This window comes from Anser anser (assembly GCF_964211835.1).
Source record: "Anser anser genome assembly, chromosome: 7".
NCBI lineage: Eukaryota > Metazoa > Chordata > Aves > Anseriformes > Anatidae > Anser > Anser anser.
The window spans coordinates 41,039,992-41,061,782 of NC_139727.1; the positions used below are offsets into that span (position 1 = coordinate 41,039,992).

Here is a 21,791-nt window from a genome sequence, read left to right on the forward strand (position 1 = left end):
CCCGTTTACCAGAATTTACTAAAAGCTCTCTTGGTCTTTCCCAGGGACCATCTTCCCACCTGAGACCATGCCATCAGGCTCGTACGTGATTCCATGAGATTTTGGACACCCAGCCCTCACCGGGACTGCCCACGTCGACCAGATGTTTGGGGGAGAGGAAGGGTGCTAATCCCCAGCGCTGCTGTCTTCGGTGGGTACTCCGGCCTGTCCCTGCTAAAAGGGGCAGAAAAAGTCTCCAGAAAGTCTGTCTGTTTGATCATATTTTTGCTTTCTTTCTTAATCAGCTTATGGGCCAAGGGGCCTGCTCCCTGTTAGGTAAGGTGGGCTGAAATTAGGGAGCAGAATCTCAGCAACTGTCAAGACAAGGTAATTTAAACTAATAAGCAAACAGGTCTGAAGTAATCTGATCCCCAGAGAATAAACTTCGGGGAGGGGTGAATGAACAGCTTTGCATTAGAGCTTGATGGGCATTTAACAACTTGCGATTGATTTTCATTCAGGAGATTTATCTTTCCATTCAAATTCTTGTTTGTTGCTGTTAAATGTAAATTTTTATATCAGTGTAGGACTGGGCACACATCTAGTTATAAAAGAAAAAAAAAATGTGACAAAAATATATTTTGTTCACTTGGAAAGCCATGGTCAGGCTAAAGAAAGGCTCTGCTTCCCATCAGTGTCCTTCCATGCTGTCCAGTTCCACAATGCTGAGTTTGTTGAGGATGAATCATTCCGAAAATTAGTCTTATTTATGAAATCTAAAATGCAATGTTTTTGTTGCCACAGTAGAGTCTGTTATTTACAAACTCATTTATAAATCGAATAAATCCAAGAGCTGAAATTCTTTTATAACTGTGCTGCAATTAAATGCTGCCTTTTGCTCTCTCAAATCCAGCTGTGTTGTGTGTTCATGCAGAAGAGGGCTGGAGAGGTAACATTAAATAGTTAGTTATTTAGGGATGTTAATAACATGCTTAAAAGGTTTCTATAAAGTGCTTTTGGATCATACGACGCCATCTGTGTTACAGTTGATTGTAGTTAATTATACAGGGATGAATTCCTTGGGAAAATGGATGGCATTGCTCAGACAGTTTGTTTGTGATCAAGATAATGGAATGACACAACATTAAGCTGACAGAATTAAGTCTGAAATGCACTCCTCGCTAATAATCCTAGACGAATCAGTGAAATTATTCTGAGTTGCTCCAGTTTAACTGAGAATTTGGATAGGTGTATTTTTGTTATATTATAATAACTTCAATGTATTTTTGTACCTAAAGTACTGAAGACTATCTAAGGAAAAAGGAAAATTATCTTCCTACATAATAGTTACTCTTTCTAACCTATATAATTTCTTTACTTTCAGCAGTTTAGCCATAAGAGATGTAAAAGTAAGAAAGGTGGCCCGCTTAGATAATGTTAAACTTGTGGTGTTAAAATACCAGGGTCTGCCTGTTCAGATTTAGTAACAATTAGGTCTTCCAGTACTTAAATTTTATTACTCTCTTTTGTATTTACTATAAACTATTTATTAACTATGTAGGCTATTCATAGATTGGGCAGCCACCTATCTTGCTTTAAAAAAAAAAAAACACTTAAAATTTATTATGAAAAATCAGTGGTTGGGGTTTATATGTGTGTGCATGTGATGCAGGCAGGTAAACAATGCATGTGTAGCTTACAGGGTTCAGGATTTTGCTTTGGATTCTGTAACTGTGGTCCACCCATCCATGAGTTAAAGCTAACAGTGGGTGAGGGATTAATCTTTGAGGAAAAATTCAGGTCAGTCAGGATTTGACATGTGTTCGTTAAAGCTGTTGTTGGAATTGATCTAATCCTAAGCAAAACTTTGGCTAGACTTCCATCTGCAGAAGCACATTACTGTGTGGTGGTGGGTTTTGCCTTTTTTTTTTTTTTAACCAGTTACTGTGTCATCAAATTTAAGTTTTAGAAGTTGTTCCATGCTGGGAAATATTGTGTTTGTTTTTCCCTATGGAAACTGAGCTTTACCCTAGAACAGCTAATTGTCGAGAAGTATGTGCACTTGGTAGGTGCACAAGGGTAGTCCACAGGGGACTTGCTGGCATACAGAAGCGCGCACTAGCTCTTTTCAGAGTGGAAATCTTCAAGACAAGATGCTGTTTCCTAGTCAGCACGGCACTTGGTTAGAAGCAGGGCCCTGAATTTAAGTCTTCTGCATCCTGAATTCGTACCCTGTGTGCTTGAGCTTTACTTTGCTGTCTTCTGCCAGATTTCATGCACGTTTTGTTTTAAGCCTGAAACTTTCTCAGCAAAAGTGCGGTTGAGACAAATGTTGGAAGTTTGAGATAACTGCATTTGGTCTTCTTAAAAATAAATAAGCTGAGATGAGTTTGATTATATGTTTATAAATATATGTATATATAAAATATATATATAACATGTATATGTTCATAGTCGCACTAAGTTAAGGTTGCATGGGATAATCAGGGATCTGTGAACTCTGGAAAGTGCTCTAGAGTTTATTGGTACAGGTCGCTTCTGCTAAAAACGGGGATTCAAAGAAATGAGACTTTACATGGCTTCCCTTTTAAAAAATGGTCTGTCGTTCACTTCCTATGCTGGTTTCACTACTGAAGCTCAGCAAAGCACAGTCCAACACCAGGTTAAGGTCTGAGTATCACACCAAACGTACTCCCTTCCTCCTCCTTAATCCCTCCCTTCCCAGGTCTGGCGAGCCCGGGGTGACCCTGCCCTCCCTGCGGCAAGGTGCCGCCCTGCTGGGGCCACGCCATCCTCCTGGGATAGGGATAAGGTCAGCCCGGGCTGGCGGGACAGCAAACCGCCCTAGGAGCTAGTGCCAGCTCGCGTGGAGCTTGGTTCTGTCACAGATATCGCTGCTGGGGTTTGCCCATGCATGGGCTAGCGAGGCTTGAACCCTTTTCTGCTCGATGGCAGAGTTCACGTCCTGAAGGTTATCTTGCAACTGCTGTCATGGCAGCTTTGTCATGTCAAACTGCATTAACCAAATTTGTTTGTTTGTTTTTCAATTTAATGTAACATTTAGTTTTCAATTTTAACTACTTTTCAATCACGAGAGAGTTGCACAGTAAATTATCATGTCTGAGGCACAAAAAAACAGCACAAACCCAGTACTTTGGCCCAGCATGAAACAACCTTTCAGAGGATGGCCAATTTTCTTTTATTCAGATCTATAAACTGTTGAAATTTGAAGTGAAAAACTGAGATTACTCAAGAAGAGCTTCCCCGTATCAGGAAGTGGGAACTCAACCATATCAAACATATATGTCTGTGGCTGAGTTGCATTTTGCGTTTGCATATTGCATTTTCTTTCAATTACAATATTTTGAGGTGTGCCAGAGACTGAAAAAGGATTGTATAAAGCCTTTAGTTATAATAGTTTTTCAAAAGAGAAAAAGAATAGCGTTTTCACAAGCTCATATCATATATTTGAAATGTCCAGTATTTCTAAAAACAGTGTTTTGTTTAAGCTGTTTTGTTTAAAATATTGGTACTCTGGTAGCAATCTATTCATTTAATTCAAGTATGGTTTCAGAAACTGTTAACTAGAAAATGTATTTTCCAATTAGCCTTGATGTCTGAACTGCAAGTCAGGAGGCAAAAAGAATGATGAGCCCTGCTAAAGACACCTTATGATGCATAATTGATGCTATTTTCAATATCAAACATACCAGGAATCATATCCATATATCCATAATATATTCTCCCTGTATCAAAAATATGAAGACATTACTATAAAAATGTCTCTCAGATTCCCCTCTACAGAACTCATTGAAAAATAAAATAAAATTCAAGGGCGACATACCTCACGTATCAGAACTGTGTTTTTCTGCCCATTACTGCCCAGGACTGTGCAGGCAGTGTCCCACTGAGCTGGGCTGTTTGCTCGGGTTTGGCGTTAGCTTTTGGGGCTCACCACACGTTAGCTCGCTGTCAGAGCGTGGTAGCTGAGAAAGCCAGAACTGGCTGATTTGCATCCCTTCTCCAGCACGACAAACTCTCTGCTGAGTTCTGTGTAAGTACAATGATGTTGGCTTGGAAATATTTTTATGGATGTTTTTTTTCTCACAGCATTTGGGAGAAATATTCTTTTAAGACTGGCATTTGTCCACCAGTCCCCAGATGGCTCATGTGTGCACAGGCATGCACCAACAGACACCGCTGTTCGGCATTACAAGACCATGACTTTTTTCGAAATACAAATAACTACTTTCATACTTTACAACAATGGTGCTTGTTTCATTGCAGACACAGAAGCTCATGGTTGCCACTAGAAAGCTGCCTTACTCTGCCCAGTCTGATTTCCCATTATTATCCATCGGAAAAACAATTCAGCGTACGCCACAAGGACGAATGGTTCTAAACCGTGTAAATCCCGCTCTGATCTGTAGGACAATGAACACCGGAGGGGTCCTCTGTGCGTCTCACCAGTTCTTGAAAATAAGACCACTGCCTTGGGGTTTTCTCCTCTGATACATTATGCTGCTTACATCGACCTGACCCTGAGGGGTTGTGGCCAGGAGCCCCGAGCCGAGCCGATTCTGCAATCATTGCCTCCTCCTGCGGTCTGCCGGCCGTGTGACACCAGCAGCCACAGGAGCTTCTCCCAAGGGGGAGAACAGAGCTGGGATCCACGTTTCCTCCGTGGTTCGTGCCCGTCCTTGGCAGCATTTTTATCCTCTGTCACGTCCCAGTTAGGAGAAGACGTGCCACCCAAGGGCCGGGAGGCCGCAGCTCGCAGGGTCGTGCAGGGCAGATAGGTCCTGCTGCCTCCTCCACCCGCGGGCAGGGCTGCCTCCTCGCCCCAAATCAGAGCCTGGTGCTGCCTGAGAGAGCATGGGGCTGGGCAGGGCATGGGGCTGGCCAGAAAACAGAAGGCAAAGTGCCCGATGAAACCTCCCGAGGAAATGCAGAGCAGGAGAGGACAATGCCTCCCGAACTGGTCTGCTCCCTGGCAGTAAATTACAGGCTGCGTGGCGGAGTGAGTACGTGCTTGATGCCTGTATGTCTTTTGTTTATTCTTTCTGCGGCTCTCTTCAGCACAGAAAACCAGTGATAAATGAATGGTTTGGGTAACATGTTTATTGATGCTTTTGTTCTCTCTGACACAAAGCCTGTTGTAAATACTAATAACGATTTATTTTTTTTTTGCTGCTTTGCCTTCAAAATCAATGTTCTTGCAGGTGAGCAGTAACTCAGGTTATGTTTCTTGGTATTCCAGAGATAAATGAATCTTGTCAATAATAATATACATCATTCACACTGTGTCTTAATCTTTTTATGTTTAGAAGCTCAAGAGCCTGAGTGCTTCTTGTCTTTAAAACTAATGTCTTTGAAACCAGTGGAGTTTCACGAGTATAGACTGTCTAAAATCTTTGTATCACTCACTAATCATTCATTAATTTGCATAGAATTAGACAAAATTGAGTAATTAAAGTGAGCGTTTAGTAACACTGGAACTCCCAGTTCTCAGCCCTAGGCTGATTTCCCTTCCCTCCTCTCCCCCTTCTCCAGGAAGGACAAGGACTCGGGTTTGTAACCAAAGGGGTGGTTTGGTCCCTGCCTTGTGGGGAGGGAAGCGTGAGCCCCCGTGCCCCAGCAGGGCACCCAGCAGGGCAAGGAGCACTTCCTCCTCTGTCTTTCTCCGGTATCTGCCTTTTCCATTTCAGGAGGGTTGTGCAGGGCACCCACCAGCAGGGTCTGAGGTCCGATACATCCAGGAGTAAAAGCAGTTGTAGCATCGCTGACGGGTACTGCCGCTCCTTGACCAGTGACTCCTTGCCTGCTGATTTCTAACAGCACATGGAGGTGCTACCGCAACCACCTCCTCCGCGTGCTCCTTCCCACTTTGCTGTTTGTATGAGTACAGCTGCAACTAACGCAGCCCATTTTGTCTTTGTGACAGGGGAAACGTGCTCTTTGTCTTGTGTGTCTTCCTCCGAGAAACCTTCCCCACAAGTTTTTGAGCTTGGAAGCGTGGTGTGCAGGGCAGCTTTCCCATTGCTCTGCAGCTCTCACTGCCAGTAGTACATTTTGCAGACAGATCATTACCAAGGCTGATCAAATTCCTATTATCCGGATCTCTTAATCCTTGGATGTTTTTCTTGGCTACATTCAAGTTTTATCATTATGTCCTTCTAAGGACAGCTTTAAAGACTTAATTAAAATAGTCCTCAGCTAATTTCTGTGTGGTTCTTTTTGAATCAAGCTTATTACTTTAAGTACTGGCAGGGGAGATGATTTTTCTCTAAGAAAATCTCATTAAAGCTTTAGCATTCCAGTTTGGAAGATGTTCCTGATGCTGGACCCCTTGCCCACGCTGAACTGATGGGAGTCTATCGGATCTGAAAGGTTGCTCTGTCTCCCTCCATTGTCACCTGGGATTTGGCGTGGGCATGTTTACATGAGCCACGGTGGAGGTGTCAGAGGAGAAATTCTCCTGGCCCTGCTTTCTGGGGAATGGATGCTGGATGTTAGTGGCCTGTTCTGGCAAAGCTTGGCTGAAGGTGGGCACCTGGGGCCTCTGACAGGCCTCCAGCTTACCAGGTCTGAGCTGCTTTTATGCTTTATCTTCAACGGTTTTGTAGACACACTCAAGGCAAATGTTGCAATACAAGCCTTTCTTCCTTGGAATATGCTATTTTATTTGTGGTTTTTTGTTTGTTTGTTTTGTTCTGGTTTTAGTAGAGAAAAATCATATTTAGGCAGATGCTTGGTACGAAATGTGTTGACTCATACAGGAAAACCTCGGTAATATTTTCAACAAAAATTAAAAGCTCAAACTCTGAAAGCAGGAGGACACATTAGTGCCACCAATCCTATCTCAGGCAGAGTTCCCATCAAGTGAGCCGTGCTTAGAAACCACCAGGCCCCTGCGTCTGCAAGGGCAGTTTCGGGACGGTGGGCTTCTCCGTGTGGTGCTCCCCAGAGGCTCTGAGGCAATGCCAGCCCGTGCTAGTGAAATAGCTGCTCTGCGTGCAGCGTGTCCGGCTGCTGGGGGCTGTTACTGCACAGTCTCCCAGAAAATCAGCTGCTGGGCTTGTGCTCCTCCCAGCATACCTCTCATTACTTTTTGCCTTTCAGCTTGCTTTCCTGGTTCAGTTCCTTACTTGTGTTTTCTGTAAACAAAGAAAAATTCCTGTAGCTTTTGCCTGTTGAAAATAACCATTCTGATTTAAATTATTCTGACAAATCGCTGTATCATTAAATTTATTATTTGTCTGACATTCACATATTAGCAATTAAAATCTTGTACTGTGCTGCTTCTCATTTCCTCAGGTTGTGAAATAACCAGACTCCACCTACTACATCTATTATTACAACATATTGTTTAAGAAAATCATTGTAATATGCACAAATGCTTCATTCATCGCAGGAGAATTCAGTGCCTGTGGCTATAGACTGCCCCATTTTTTTTCTATAAGAAGCCTCTTTTGTAGGGTAATTGCTAATGCATTGCATCTTCTTATACAAAGAAGCATGAATTTTAAACACTAAGAACATCTTTGCATTCTCCTTAGAGATTTTTCAGGCTACGTCTGTAAATTTTTATTCATTTTAATTTCTTTGGATGACCAAACACTTTTTTTTCTATAGAAACTTCAAGGCTACACAGGCAAGCACCACAGAAAGAAATAACCATGTTTCTCCAAGTCTCGTCTCCCCATCTCGCAGCAGCTTTGCACAGTTACTCCCAAAATTCAGCCACTTCCCCCATTAATTTCACTCCCATTAATTTTTTCACTGGTAACTTAAAAATAAAAAATTGACAGTTGAGTCAGCTTTGCCAGAGAAGCAGAGGCAACTGTTTCTTTGCATGTGTGTTGCTGTTTATCCTTTAAATGTGAACGAACTGGATTTTCACACCCATAGCCCATAATCTACAGACTGAAAAATTGCATGGTATAATTACAAAGTAGCTTGTGCTGCTGATTTTTTTTCCCATAGTGCTTTGACAAAGTATTTTTCTATAAGAAAAACTCCTGAAAGTATACAAAATACAAAAGAAACATTGAGGAAACGTCCGTATTTTAGGATGGCACTTCTGTTCCACTGCTCTGGTGCCAAACAAAGCCTCTAGGACATGGCATTTTTGTGCAGAATTTCTTGTCATCCTTAGGTTTCTATTAAATTAAATCTGTTCATACTATCAATAAGCAACGAATTAAATACTGACCAGAGGAAGAACTGACAGCAGCCTGTATGACTTGTTCAGCCCGTAGTGATCAAGTACAAAACGTTAATGGACTGCCAGTCTGCATCAACAGCTGTGAGGAATGAGTCAAATGAAGCAAGGACAAACTGTGATAATGTCAGTCAAGTTCACCTCTGTGCACGCAACTCACAGAACGTGGGAATTTCACTTGATTTGATTAATAGGCTAATTATTTATTTTTACATAGAACTCTCATAGAATTTTCTGAACCGTAGGATGGATGCAGCAATAAAAATAGCATTAACATATATAAAAAAAAAGTCACGTTCCTCCCTACCTTCACCTGCCTTCATCTCAGACTACAAATTTTTTGGAATGAGTTTGTGTTGTCTTATGCCACCTACACCCGGCAGTTATACTATACTTTTATTATGCTTATCAGTTCCAGGACATTCATTGTTGTTTATTCTTGTTTCAGTTAAATAATTCTGGAATGTAGTTTTAGAACTGTATTTGTTGTTATAGCAGGTGTTTTGTTGACAAATCTGAAGTTATCATTGCAGAAGTTTTGTATGTTGTGTAGTTTATGAGTGTGTTGGGATTAGTGGGTTGACACAGAGTGCAAACGATATTAATAGATAAATTCTATTAAGATGGATCCACTTTGTCCAGCTCTTCCCTATTTAATAGAAGAATTTGATTCTCTCAGTTCTGTTTATTTAGATTTAGCACAAAGCCATTTAGTGTAAATAAAACTGCTACATTGTTGTCAGACTTAGGTAAACATATGTAGATAAAAGTTGTTGTTTTGATGATACACCACGCATGCTGGCATGGACAGCTTCTGTTGCCTTTATATAACCTGTGCTCACTTCTGTATCTTCTTACTATTTGTATTACTTTTATTACTTTTACTATGAATTTCTTAAATTTGTTTGGAGGAAAACAAACCTTTTTGTTCTGTAAGACTTTTTTTTTTTTTTTAAGATCATAAAATCTTTCTGCCTACACTGAAAGTGGTTTTTCCTGCTGTAGCTGCCTGCAAGCCATGAGGGTGCCGGGGGATGGAGCTAGGACGTCCCTCCAGAATGTCTGTAGCCACTGTTCTGTGTGAATTCAAGTGCAGATGAAGAGATGAAAAACGTTTATAGTTTATGATTTAAATCTTATGCTCTGGACAGGTGTACGCCAAAATATTTTTGCAGCTGAGCTCTGTCCAGCCCTTGCTTCAGGTCAGGGAGAGCCACTTTAGCTGCCTGATGTGTACCTCATGCTTCCCAGGGTATCCAGCTGTCTGCTGCTCCTCCTTCCAGGTGCAGTGATGGTTAGAGGAGTAAAAAATGTCTTTAAAACTCGTGTTTTTAATGTTTTTTGTTTGTTTTGGTTTGGTTTTTTGTACCTTTAAAGCACTGCTCAGGTGGTAACGAGCAGGATGCTGCCTGACTTGACCTCTCTTAATGTTGTGCGACAACGAAATGGTGAAGCAGCCTCCATCGGAAGTGTTTATTGACTACAAACCAGCTGATCTGTATGAGAGGCAGTTGTGGGGAAGCGGTGCGCTGCTGGCCGTCGGCATGTGTGAGCGCCCCAAACCGCTTCCGAGCGGGACACCTTGAAGTCCTGCGAAAGTCGCCGAAGCCCGGCTGTGCTCCTGGCGGTGACAGCAGCCTGTTCACGGCGCTCCTCTGCTTCCCTCCCTGCAGGCGAGTGAGAAGATGTAGCGGGGCGCGGCGAGGAGCAGCAGCCGCAGCGCCGGGACGGCGGGGCCTGCGCCAGCATCCCACCACGCCGCCTCACCATGTCGAGGAAGGGCGCCAGCAGCCGCGCCCGGGGAGAGAGGCCCGAGGCCTTGGCCGCCCTGCAGGCTGCCAATGAGGAGCTCAGGGCGAAGCTCACCGACATCCAGATCGAGCTCCAGCAGGAGAAGAGCAAGGTGTGTGTCTTCCTTTCCCTTCCCTCCCCCAGTGATTAAAACGAAGGCAGCCTGCTCTGTCTCCTTCCCACCACCCTTTGCCTGTTGCCCCACACATAGCCAGCTTGTACCTGACTTCGGAAATAAATACTTGGGGCGATGCACGTGAGCAACGGGGACTGGCCTTCTGTGTGAAATGATAGAGCCCCTTCACGTCGTGTTTTAAATTGTTCCCCTTGTATTTAAAGCAAAACGCTCCCCATCTCTAAACCCAAGGGCACAGGGTCGCGGGTCCCGGGCAGCGGCGGTACGCACGCTTGCTCTTGTGATCGGGGAGGAAACAAGGTCCAAAAACCACGTAGCTACGTGCCAGCAGGAGACCTGGGAGAGTACAGAGCTGCTCGAAACAGGTGGCATGGCCACGGCGGTGGGCTGAAGCTGTGCACCCTTTTTGTTTCTCCTACTAGATTTTTTCCTAGCGAGTACTTACCTGTGTACGAGAACGTGTACCATGAGGACTTTGAATACAACTTGGTGGTGCTCAGAAGTTCCCTTTGCTGGTTCTTCTCTTTTGCACTGAGGCTAATTTCGTTGGGAGGTTGTGCTCAAAGTGTTTCGGACTGCCAGCTGCCCCACCAGGACTCTGAGCTGCCTCTTCCACAACCCTCAGCACCTTTCTCAGCAAGGGCAGGGCAATGTTATTTGTTCTTCAATAATCCCTAATTAGTTTCCACTGATAAACTTTTGTTTTTTTGTTTTTTGTTGCTCCAGAGCCCTAATAGAGAAATGCATTATTATGCCAGGGACAGAATTACATCCTGTATTTTTCCATTAACTTGCATCATAATTTGGCACTGTAGCCTATGATTCTAATTTTTAAGGAAGCTTCCAAAGGCGGTGTTTGTGCGTGTGTATATATACTTATACACATACACACACACGCATATTTTAATAGAATATCTATTAATAATTTTACTGTGAAGCAGAGTTTACGGCTTTAAGACTGAGGACCCTATTTTCCTTCCCTCAGCCTTCCCCAGTCCTTTTAGATACAAGGCTTCTCATCACAGCTTTTCTTGACTTCCTGGTTTTAAAGTGAAATATCGTTTTACCCTTCTGTGGTCAGATACATTTTGTTACTTGTAATGCATAATTTATTGCTGAAAAAGCATCTGATAAAATGCAGTTGTTTTGTGCTTCCCAGTAGCTCTCACAGAGCTTTTTATACCTTGCATGTGCACGTGCGTACAGCACAGTTCAGATCTGTGTACCTGAGCACGCCAAAATAATGGCACCTGGTTTCTTGCATATTCCTTAGGGGATGTGGTATGAGACCTGCAGATACCAGCTGAAAAATAGACTTCCTCTATAAGGTGCTGGCTATTTCCTGAATGTGTATTATCTTAAACATTGTTCTGTTTATAGCACCTGTTACAGACACGTTAGTCTGCTTTCTGAGCAGATACTTCATGTAGTGTTTGGATATTAATGGTTAGCTCACTTGGGTTTTGTGCTTCTTGCATAAATTTATGATACGTGTTCACTAATGGATCTAGGTCACTAAATTGGTCAAATTAAAGTCTATGAAATTTCAAATGCTTATTATTTGTTTATAAAAATAGAATGTGATGCTAAAAATCATTATTGGTGCCTAGATTCATCCTCAATATCAGTAATTTCTAAAGTGGCAATGATATGATTTTGTTTCTCTTTTTCTAAATATACAAGTATTTCCACTTATGCTGATTTCTAGTGAAAGAAATGTCTTTTCTACAGAGTTGTCCAGATTCTTTTTCCTCTTTTCACAAATTACTTTTTCTTTAGAAGAATTATCCCAGTTCTCTGTAATGTCACAGTTTTTTTCTTTACGCCTGCAGTGTTTGGTTCTGTGGAGTGCTCTCGTATGGGAAACAGATTTAGGCATGTTCTTAGCAAGAAAATGTTCCTGTGTCATCATAGGAAAAAAAAATACATCTTTACTAAAAATAATTGACCTGAACTTTTTTTTTCCCCCAATAAACACTTCAGTAAGTAATTATAATGTTGTGAATATCCACTTCTTAATCTTAGCATTTAAATATATGCACTGGCTGCTCTGATAAACATCCTAGGGCAGAAAAGATAGAGAGAATTGATGTGCACTCCCTGCCTCTGAACAAGCCTGCTCAAAGGAGATAGTCCGTTATGCAAACACTTTAAATGCTACTGCAAATACATGCTGGGAGTATTTTCTAGTGCAATGCCTGCCACTGTGCCACATCCACTTCAATAAAAAGCTGAGGTGGATTGTATTTTCCCCTGACACATGTGGTTCTCATTTGTACCCCAGGACAGCACCGATGACAGCCTGCAACTTTGCCAGCTCTTCTGATGTGCATGCACAAATGTAACCTCACAGGTATATTCACTACTGCATTGGTCAGAGTTGAAGAAAATAAACTTTAAATTAGTGCCTCATTGAAGTGCAATGGTTCATAGCCACATCCACTCCGAGGACCAGATTGTATTTTAAGGGTTTTAGTTATGTGGAGCTACACTGGCTGTGTTAATTACAAGGTAAACACTTACTGGTGCTTCTGGGTCATCTGTGAGAGAGGATGGAGTCCCCCTGGCTGCACTGCAAGGTGTGTTACTCAAGATCCCCACAGGTACCTGCCAAACCATACGGTGGCCACCATGACCACATGCTGAAAGTGTTTTCCACAGATTGCAAAAACCTTGTCCCTGTGGAAATGTTGTTGCACGAGGTTCTGTAATGTGTATTTTGTTCACATGAAATGCTCCAAGAGAGGAAATTTCTCCTTTTTAAGTTTGCAGCATGAAGGCAGAAGGAGTGGTGAAGTTTGTCAAAGTGGCTGTGAGCAGAGCTTGGTGATCCTATTTTTACTTGGAACCTCTTTAAAAAATGGATGATTAATATGTAATAAAGCATCTAACGATAAAGCATGAACAAAATGTCAAATTTGTGCTTCTGCATGTGGTAATAAGAATTCATCGGGCAGGCCTTTCTCTCTAAGGCACAGTCATACAACTATGAATTCTGACATAGTAAAGTGATCCATGCCATTTTTAGATTATCTCATAATTTGTGGCAATAATTTTGTTGATAAAAACACTGCTCTTTTTTGACTTTGCATGTAGGTCAGCAAGTTGGAAAGAGAGAAAAATCAGGAAGTTAAGCAGATCAAAGAACACGAACAGCATAAAAGTACAGTGGTGGTAACAGAGCTCAAAGTCAAACTTCATGAAGAGAAAATGAAGGAGCTCCAAGCTGTTCGAGAAGCACTTCTGAGGCAGCATGAAGCTGAACTACTTAGAGTAATAAAAATTAAAGATAATGAAATCCAGAGACTACAGGCCCTTCTCAATGCTGTACGTGATGGGGCTCCTGACAAGGTGAAAACCGTGCTGCTTTCAGAGGCAAAGGAGGAGGCCAAGAAGGGGTTTGAAGTTGAGAAAATAAAAATGCAGCAAGAAATTTCAGAACTTAAGGGGGCTAAGAAACAAGTGGAAGAGGCTTTAACTATGGTCATCCAAGCTGACAAAATTAAAGCAGCAGAGATAAGGAGTGTGTATCACCTGCATCAAGAGGAAATCAGCAGAATTAAGAGGGAGTGTGAGAGAGAAATTCGCAGACTGGTATGTGTTGCTATCTGTATCTCTGTTTTTATAACACTAATGTTATTGATAGCAGAAAAATGAACATTAATGCTGGACTGCATTAAATGCATGAGGATAGGCAACCAAATTTTTGCAGCTTGCTTCAAATTAGTTTTCTATCTGCTAATAGTGATGTCAGAATGTGTTTTTTTTTAAAACCTGCTAGGATATTTTGTATGGAACTTTTTATGTCTGTCAGTGCCTATTAATATTGCTCATCTTCCAGATATGAAGAACAGGCCTTTAGTTACCAGCTGCATTAGGGTAATTCTACAAAATACATACGTTTCTTGGTCTACAACAGGGCCTGTTAGCCCCTTTCCCCTCCATTTCCCCACCATTTCTTCCTCACCGAATTCACTTTCATCCCTCCCTTTCCCTGCCTTTGCTAATTCCTGTAAACATCCCATAATAAGCTTTATGCAATTCCAAAATGCTATTGCCTCTGCATCCTATAGTCTAGAGTCCTATAACGTGGTGACGATGACTCCCGTCACTCTGCGAGGTGTTCAGGTAGTTTCTTTCTCTCTGTGTCCCCCCTGGGTGGCTTTCCCCCAGGACAAGTGAAGCGGTGATGCTCCTCCTTTGGTGGTTACTGGGGTTCCTTCCCTTCACTGCTCATCCGATCCCTGCTGGGTCGCCATGTATGCTGATCACCTAGTCAAACCGTTTGAGTCTCAGGTACAACAGTTTGAATCTCAAAGGCTACACACCTGTGGCTTCAGAGTATACCTCCAATGGGCTTTGAAACTAGTTGGGGATGTTAAGATGGATCGTGTTCCTTGAAAAACAGGAGAACTCCCTGCAGGAAGGAAGAGGGAAGTCTTTGCATGAAAACCTGGCATGCCACCACCGCGTTCTGGCTTTTAGAACAATTTCTCCCTCACTGGCAGCTTGGGTGCTTGCCTTGAAATTCACTCAGTCTTTTGAGTGCAGCACAGCTGATTTGCAGGACTGTCTCTGTTAACTGTTGCTGTCATTCCCAAGAACAGGGGAACAAATGTAACACCCATACTCCTGTGAGGTGTATTTTGGGTCTTGTTTCAGTATTTATTTGATGCTATCATCTTTTTGGGTATGCCATGCTTTTTTATGGTATGCAGTGGCTCAGGATAAACTCATTAATGTCCCTTCAAAGTCATTCTCATTTGACTATTGTACAAATCCTAAAAAAGCCAAACCAAACCAACCAACCACCATCAACAACAAAAAAACCCGTAAGTGAAAGCATGGCACTGTAGCCATGCTTCAGTGAACATCCTGCAAAACCTCCCCACCGCAGGGCTGGTGCTGCACCAGCTGTGTCCTGCCAGACCAAAGTGTCTGGTCTGGCCGACAGACCGTGTGCTGCTCCCCTAGCCAGTTCAGCATTGCATACCCTTTGTTTATTCCCTTGGACTCTCAGACTTCAGGTTGTTATTTTTGCCCTCATAGAGTATTTTATTTTTATGAATAGGATATTAAGATAATTTATAACCAACTGATCTATCGATACTGGAGAAATATCCTGCAGTGTAAGTACTTTCTTCTGTAAACATACACTACTAGATACATTGATTTAATACATCAGAATGAAAGGGTGGCTAATGTTCATCCTAAATAAACTTAAAGCATTACATGAAAATCCATTCTAATGGCCTCTAATGTAGAAGCCATAAAATAAGTATGTTCTTAGTTATAAAGAATAGAGTGGTTTGAAGTTATGTTTTCTAAATTGCCTTTGAAAATCAAAGTTTTTTTATTCCTGCTTGAAAGAATGAGATTATCTAACTGTACTAATTAAGTTACACAATGCCATCATTTTAACCAAGCCCTGAGTGCTTCCTGAATGACTTTAAGTACTCTCGGTTCCATTGACGTGACCATAATTGATTTCAATGGGAGCTGTTGGCTCCTGGCACCTTGCGGGGAGGGCCCTGATGTTTCGAGGGGAAAGGCTGGTGTCACGTCCTATGATAAAAGCTCTCTTCTCTATGAAAATGAGGCAATTAACGAAGCAATTAAGCTAATACCGAAACCAGTTCATTTTTCCTCTGTTAAGATAGAGGCCATCAGCAGAGCCCGTTCACTAAGTCTGGTCGGGGCTGCCGTGACATGCAGAGAAATGCAGAAGAGTCCGGTGTGAGCCACTCTGCGCAGCAGAGCGGCGCCGCGGGTCCCAGCGCGGTGCCCCCGAGGTAGCCTGGCACCCCTGGTCCCACGCTGTGAGCGCCCAGCCCGCGGCGCGCCCCAGGGCGTCCCGCCGTGCGCAGCCAGGCAGGCGTTGCTCTGCGCGTAGCAGGTGCGGGGCGAGAGGCTGTGGACTTAGCAGTCGACGCCACATCTGCCGCCGGTACTTACCAACAACATTAGTGTTGTACCTTTAAACTAGCCGTGTTCATTAAACTGCCCCTTACCTGCCACGGCTCTGTGCAGGTGGAGAGCCGTGCCCCGGTGCAAGCAGCTCAGCTCAGCCCCGCCGCGGAGCCAGATGGATTTCTGCCCGCTCGTATCTGGCCCAGTGCTCGTGCATATTGCATTGCCCCTGGCCCACGACTGGGGATTGCACGCTCCTGTAGAGGCTGTGGCAGACATCCAGTTCCGAATTGTTAATAGTTTCACGTTAGGGCTGTAAAAGCTCCGTGATTCATGTACAATGCATTATTTAGTCATTTAACAAAGAGGGGAAGTGACCTTCGAGCAAATTGCTATTTCACTTCTTGAAAAATACCGCTTTTTTGTTTCATCAAAATGGAGAAAGTTAAAGTATATTCGTTCATGTTTAGGTCTGCAGTGATACTAACCCTTTAACACATAATAATCTTCTGAAGTTATTTGTGTCTGGTAGGTACCATTTTTCATTTTCAAGTTTTTTCATTTCCATATTTACTTTCAAAGTACATCTGACCTATCTTAGGTGCAGAATGGAAAATACTTCCATACGTAGTTAGACAAAGTCTTTTGAAAAGGTAAGCTTGCATTATTCCATTATCTTCCTTTTAAATTAAAACCGTTTTTTTCCATTGTACAGACAAATACATTTGTTAGTGTCTCACTTTAGAAAAATGTGGAAAAATATTAGACGATCTTTAAAGTAATGTGTTAGGAAGATACAGTGTATAGCAAAAAGGAAATGCACAACCGTACAAATTTACTTCCGGCAAAATGGAGTTTATGTTGTTCTTCAACATCTTCTTAACTTCAGGCTGAATTGTTTGCCCATCTTTTGTGGGATTTTTGCCAAGGGAATGCAGGATATATATGCTCAGGCTTTCAAAATACCTGGTTTTACTGTGAACTTTTCCGTTTTTATGACTTAGTAAGTCATCAAAGCTACAGCAGAGCAAAACTACGACAGTGAATTAAGTTAAATTGTTGGATCAAACCAAACCCAGCACTAGTGAATGACCCAAAGCTAGTGAGCTCTGTCCTTGCTACGTTCCTAAGGGGAATCCTTGCATTCTTGCCCTCTCCAGAAGAGGCTGGTCTTGGGGAAGGCACGGCTGCGCTGCAGCCAAACCCGCTGTGCCTGCATTGCGTGCTGTTCTCCAGCTCCAGCAGGAAAACGCAACCCAAAGTACTCCTGTGGTCAAAACGATGCTTTCAAATGCAACTGTAAGCTGGGTCTTCCCTTCTGCTTATGGTCTCATGCCAGGACATGCCACTCCGACACACGCGGCAAATAGGCTGTTAATTAGCGATACAGTAATTGCAGGTGGCAATTTTGTAGTTTTGTACCACCAGCACTGGGAGGCCTGCAGACCGTAATGGCTACCAATGTGTAATATTTTTTTTTGGAAACAGATCCCACTCAATATTTACCAAACAAACATTCTAGCTTTTTCTTCTAGATACTTTTCAGGTGGCAGGGATGACTATTACTCGTTGGTGCTGACAGCTTCAGACCAATCCCATACAGCAACGCTGAGCAACTGTCAGTCCTGCGAACGTTGCAGGAAAGGAAATGATGCGTTCTGCAAAAGCGTGTGCTCAAATTGTTCTGCCCTTGTGTTTTCTATTTGCACACACAGCTTGTGCTGTTTGTGTCTGTGAAGTCTGGGTGTGAATATCTAGAGAAGTACAACTAACCCAGTTAAGCTATTCCTGTCTCAGAAGCTTAAGAAACGTTAATGTAAAAGATGAAAGTCACATTGCAGATGGTAACAAGTAGGTATGGCAACAACCTCCTTTCTACAGAATTTCTAATTTTAGTAAACTTTTTTCAGTTTTTAATTTGTGTGTTTCAAAACAGCTTAAAATGCTGCGTGAATGTATTTAATTACATTTGTATGGTCTACCTCTAATAACGACCTGCCCCGTACCAGTGTACTCACGTCCAGGGAACACAACCCTTCAGTCGTGAGAATGCCGTGGAATTAATTGGCCTCAAGTTTTGCTTAGTGGAGATGAAAATTCAATGTGGTAAAGAATATTTAAATTTTACATAAACATAAATTGGTCAGAAGTGAGAAGTGTTGAACATCAACGCTGCAGTCTCCTTTCCTCCTGCTTCTTTTTCAGGGAGACTAAAAAATGAGGAAGATTGAAAAAAATGAGATTTGTTACAGGCTGGAAAGCATTTATTTTCAATTGAAGATAAAACTTAGTCGATAACGACTACTAAAAGGTTTAATAACCTAATATAAAGCCATTGTACATTGAGACCTCTGTGCTTCTTTATGGTAAGCCAGCACCAGGGACAAATTGGAGAGCAATCTTTCAGTACCGTTCTGAACTGGCATGTCTGCAGGCACTTCCCTGAGATTGCTCTGCTAGGCAGTGGTAAATTAGTGAGGATGTGACAGTTAAAGGACCGTTCCTCAAGAAAAGTGTGTGTCTTTTTAAATATTAATTTTATTGGTGATTGACAGTCTTTTTCTTCTCCTTTTTGTTCCCTTATATGGAAAAAAATCACTATATTTGGTATTATAAAGGCATCTCAACAGTCGTCCTACACTGAAAGCTAGACAAATTATTCAAAGGGATTAACTCTTCCTTGCAAATCATTTGTAGTTAGAACCTCATTTACACCAGTGCATTTCTTATTCCAACCTAGCCCAGACTACTGAAGGGTAGTGTTGTTTATTAAAAATTATACAACATTGTTGTGGGAAACTATTTGTCTGTAATTTAACTTGGCTCACCAGCTGGAATGATTTAGGGAATCAGCATGCAGTTGAAACCTCTAAGTGGGTTAGTGGGTGAACATGGGTGAGGTTTTCAAAAGCACGCGATGGAGTAATTTTAGCAGATCGCTCTGTTAGCACCTAGCTATCAGTTAAATATATGTGATGTACCATACATGTACAAATTTCTCCTGTGGGTGACAGGAGTAATTTCTCCTTCTATCTTTATGCAGTTATTTCTCCCATTCAATGTACCTTGTTCTTCAAATTTGGTATTACATTTAATTCTGTTACATTTTTGTTATAAATTGTTTGAACATAATTGTTATTATTCATTGAACAAATTTACTCTTAGTGATTTTTTAATATATTTTAATATAAATCCAGAAATATCTAACAATTTAAGTAGCTTCACTTGTACCACTCTCAATTTTGTGTACTGCTGTTCACACCTAACACTGTAAAAAGGAAGCCAGTCTTCAGAAATAAAAGCCTTTAGTCGCCTAGTGAAGGAAAACTTTTTATTATTTATACCCTTAGTGGGAGCATCAAATTCTGATTTCACCTGCAGCACTTAACCTTTCTGCACTGCACAGTGCAACGCTTTGGCTCTTTCAGCATTGTTCTAGAGATTTCAGGGGAATTATGGCGATTTGCAGGATGCTGGATCCAGCCCCAGCTCATCGTAGTAATTGTGATCGGGAGAAGCTGGGGGCATTGCTGCTGCAGTGCTTGGGTCAGAGACACTGTTCCCACGCGTGCCTGCCCGGGGGAGCAGGCAGGAGCCACTGCGGTGGTAGGGCAGTGGTGGAAATGTCACCATTCCCAGGCAGCAAAGGCCTGTACGCGTACTGCAGCACGGTATTGTCAGGAAATGGGCATGTTGCATTTCCTGGGCATGTTATAAAAATGCCGTTTGGTTCAGTATAGCTGGAATTCGGGCAGTCTGCAAACAGAATCCTTCTTTGGCCAGTATTGTAGCTGAACCATGTCGCCAAACAAAGTTTTTGTTGATGGATATTGCATGTGCCCTTGTTCAACTGCACACAGATGAAATATATTGTCTCCTCTTGTATTTGACAGCTTGGCAAGGTTACTGGAGCCGTGGTGATGCACTACTGACAGTGAATGCCTTTTTACCAGGGTCAGTTCTGGAAGAAGATGTTACAAGAGAGGTTCCCTGGGTGAGAGCCTGGTGGATAGCCCTGCACAGCTGATGGACCGCAGCTGCCATGTGGCAGCACGGTGCTGGGGCAGTGCCGGGGTGGTTGCCGGGGTAAAGGGTTCCTTAACAGGCAGACAAAGCAATGGGATAGCCACACCTTTATTCTAAGGTCATCTAATGATAACTCTTAAAACCCATGCAACCGGCAAGACTCAGGAAATTCAGAGCCTAGGAGCGTAGTTTCACCTTATGGCTAGCCATGCTACACACAAGAGGATGCCACAGCGCCCAGCCATGCTCCCCTCGCCCCAGCATCACGTCCACCCACCTCTCCTGAACCAGACTGTGCACACACACAGTGAGCCAGCTCAGTGGGCTGCCTTGGCAGAAAATGGATCACGAAAGTGAAAAAGAAGAGTTTTCCCATGGTCTGATACCCTGAGCCAGCTCACCCTGTCGTATCACCTAGCTCTGGTAAGGAGCTTGGGAGGGAGTGGCAGGGTGTGGGACCACTGCTTCTGGTGGTGCTTTGCTCATGTGTTGTGGCGTAGCTGCAGTGAGAAACTCTCCTCTTGCAATGCCTCTAGCAGCAACGTTAGCATGAAACGCTCTTGGCTTTCACCTCCTCCCTCAGCTACAAGATAGGTGCAGTGGCCTGGGTCCCTGCTCTGCTGACAATCGAACGGGCTGGGGCATTCCCTGCAGCCACAGCAGAGGTGGGAAAAGGGCACGTGGCTGTCAGGAGAATTTTACTTTTCTAAAAATGTATTAAGTGCTTTTCAGAGTGCAGTTTATTACTGCAATATACATTGTAATGACACAAGATGTTACAATCGTGAGAGGGAGAGGTAGTAACACTTTCCCCTTTATTTTATTTTTTTTTTGTCTGTGCTGAAGTAAGAAAAATTTTCCTTGGTTACAAGGAATATGAAAGCTCATTGTGCTCCTGCACTGCGTGTGCTGTCGTCCCACCATTGACAATGACAGGACTCAATGCTGATTTGGAGCTGCAGCATTGTGTGACAGCCTGACTCAGATGTGCAGGAATATTAACGGAGTTTCAGCACCTCAAGTTACATATGCTGACTAGTCAGCAGCACCAGTCTGCAGGTATGCTGCTGCTCTCTCCCAGTCTATTTGTAAAACACAAATCCTGGTAGTTTATATAAACGTGCAGTATCAGAGCACCGCATTTGGCAGGCTGGCTGACTTCATATAGCTGGCTGTTGCTGATGAGTGACACGCATCGCGAGGGCAGAGAGGCAATTGCATTTATTTCTGTGGGAGTGCCAGGGAAAACATTCAGGGAAATGCAGGGGGAGGGTGAAAACAGACACCCGTCCCTCAGTCCCTCATGGCCGGCCTCCCCGCGTGCCTTCTGCCAGCCCAGCCCGGCCGTGGGCACCCAGCTCCCTGCCCTGGGCCTTCAGGGAGGTGAGGACGGGCAGGTCCCGGCGTGTGCCAACCGCTGGCTCTGCACGGCACCCGTGGGGAAATGTCTGCTGTGTAGCAGCTCTGGCTGGAAAGGGTTTTTCTCGTTTGCATTTAAAACCCCTCTCTACGAGTGACTGGCTTTTTTCCACCACGCGCCAGTAGCTTCAAAGGCAGATTCCTGCGGCGTGCGGCCACGCTCCCGGTGGCGTCTGCGGGATTTGCAAAGGCCCAAGAACATCACAAGGAGAAATTTCCCAGCCAGGGAAACCTACACATGGATTTTACAATCGTCGTGGAAACAATACATTTTAAAAGAGCCATAAGGCTTAAGAACAGCAAAAC

The 21,791-nt window shown here is 43.1% G+C and overlaps 1 protein-coding gene across 8 annotated transcripts in view; it reads left to right on the top strand.

Moving 5' to 3' along the window:
* JAKMIP3 (Janus kinase and microtubule interacting protein 3) overlaps positions 1-21,791 on the top strand; it is a 93,791-nt gene that overhangs the window by 28,476 nt on the left and 43,524 nt on the right. For 6 of the 8 annotated variants that reach the window (XM_083843496.1, XM_083843500.1, XM_083843495.1 and 3 more), the window contains exons 2-4: positions 45-190; positions 9,877-10,106; positions 13,227-13,724. In XM_083843496.1, the coding sequence (XP_083699622.1) occupies positions 9,972-10,106; positions 13,227-13,724 (633 nt within the window). In that variant the 5' untranslated portion in view covers positions 45-190; positions 9,877-9,971. Of the gene's footprint in view, positions 1-44; positions 191-4,266; positions 9,752-9,876; positions 10,107-13,226; positions 13,725-21,791 lie in introns of all 8 variants that reach the window. The other 2 variants (XM_083843502.1, XM_083843497.1) reach the window with 1 other exon arrangement.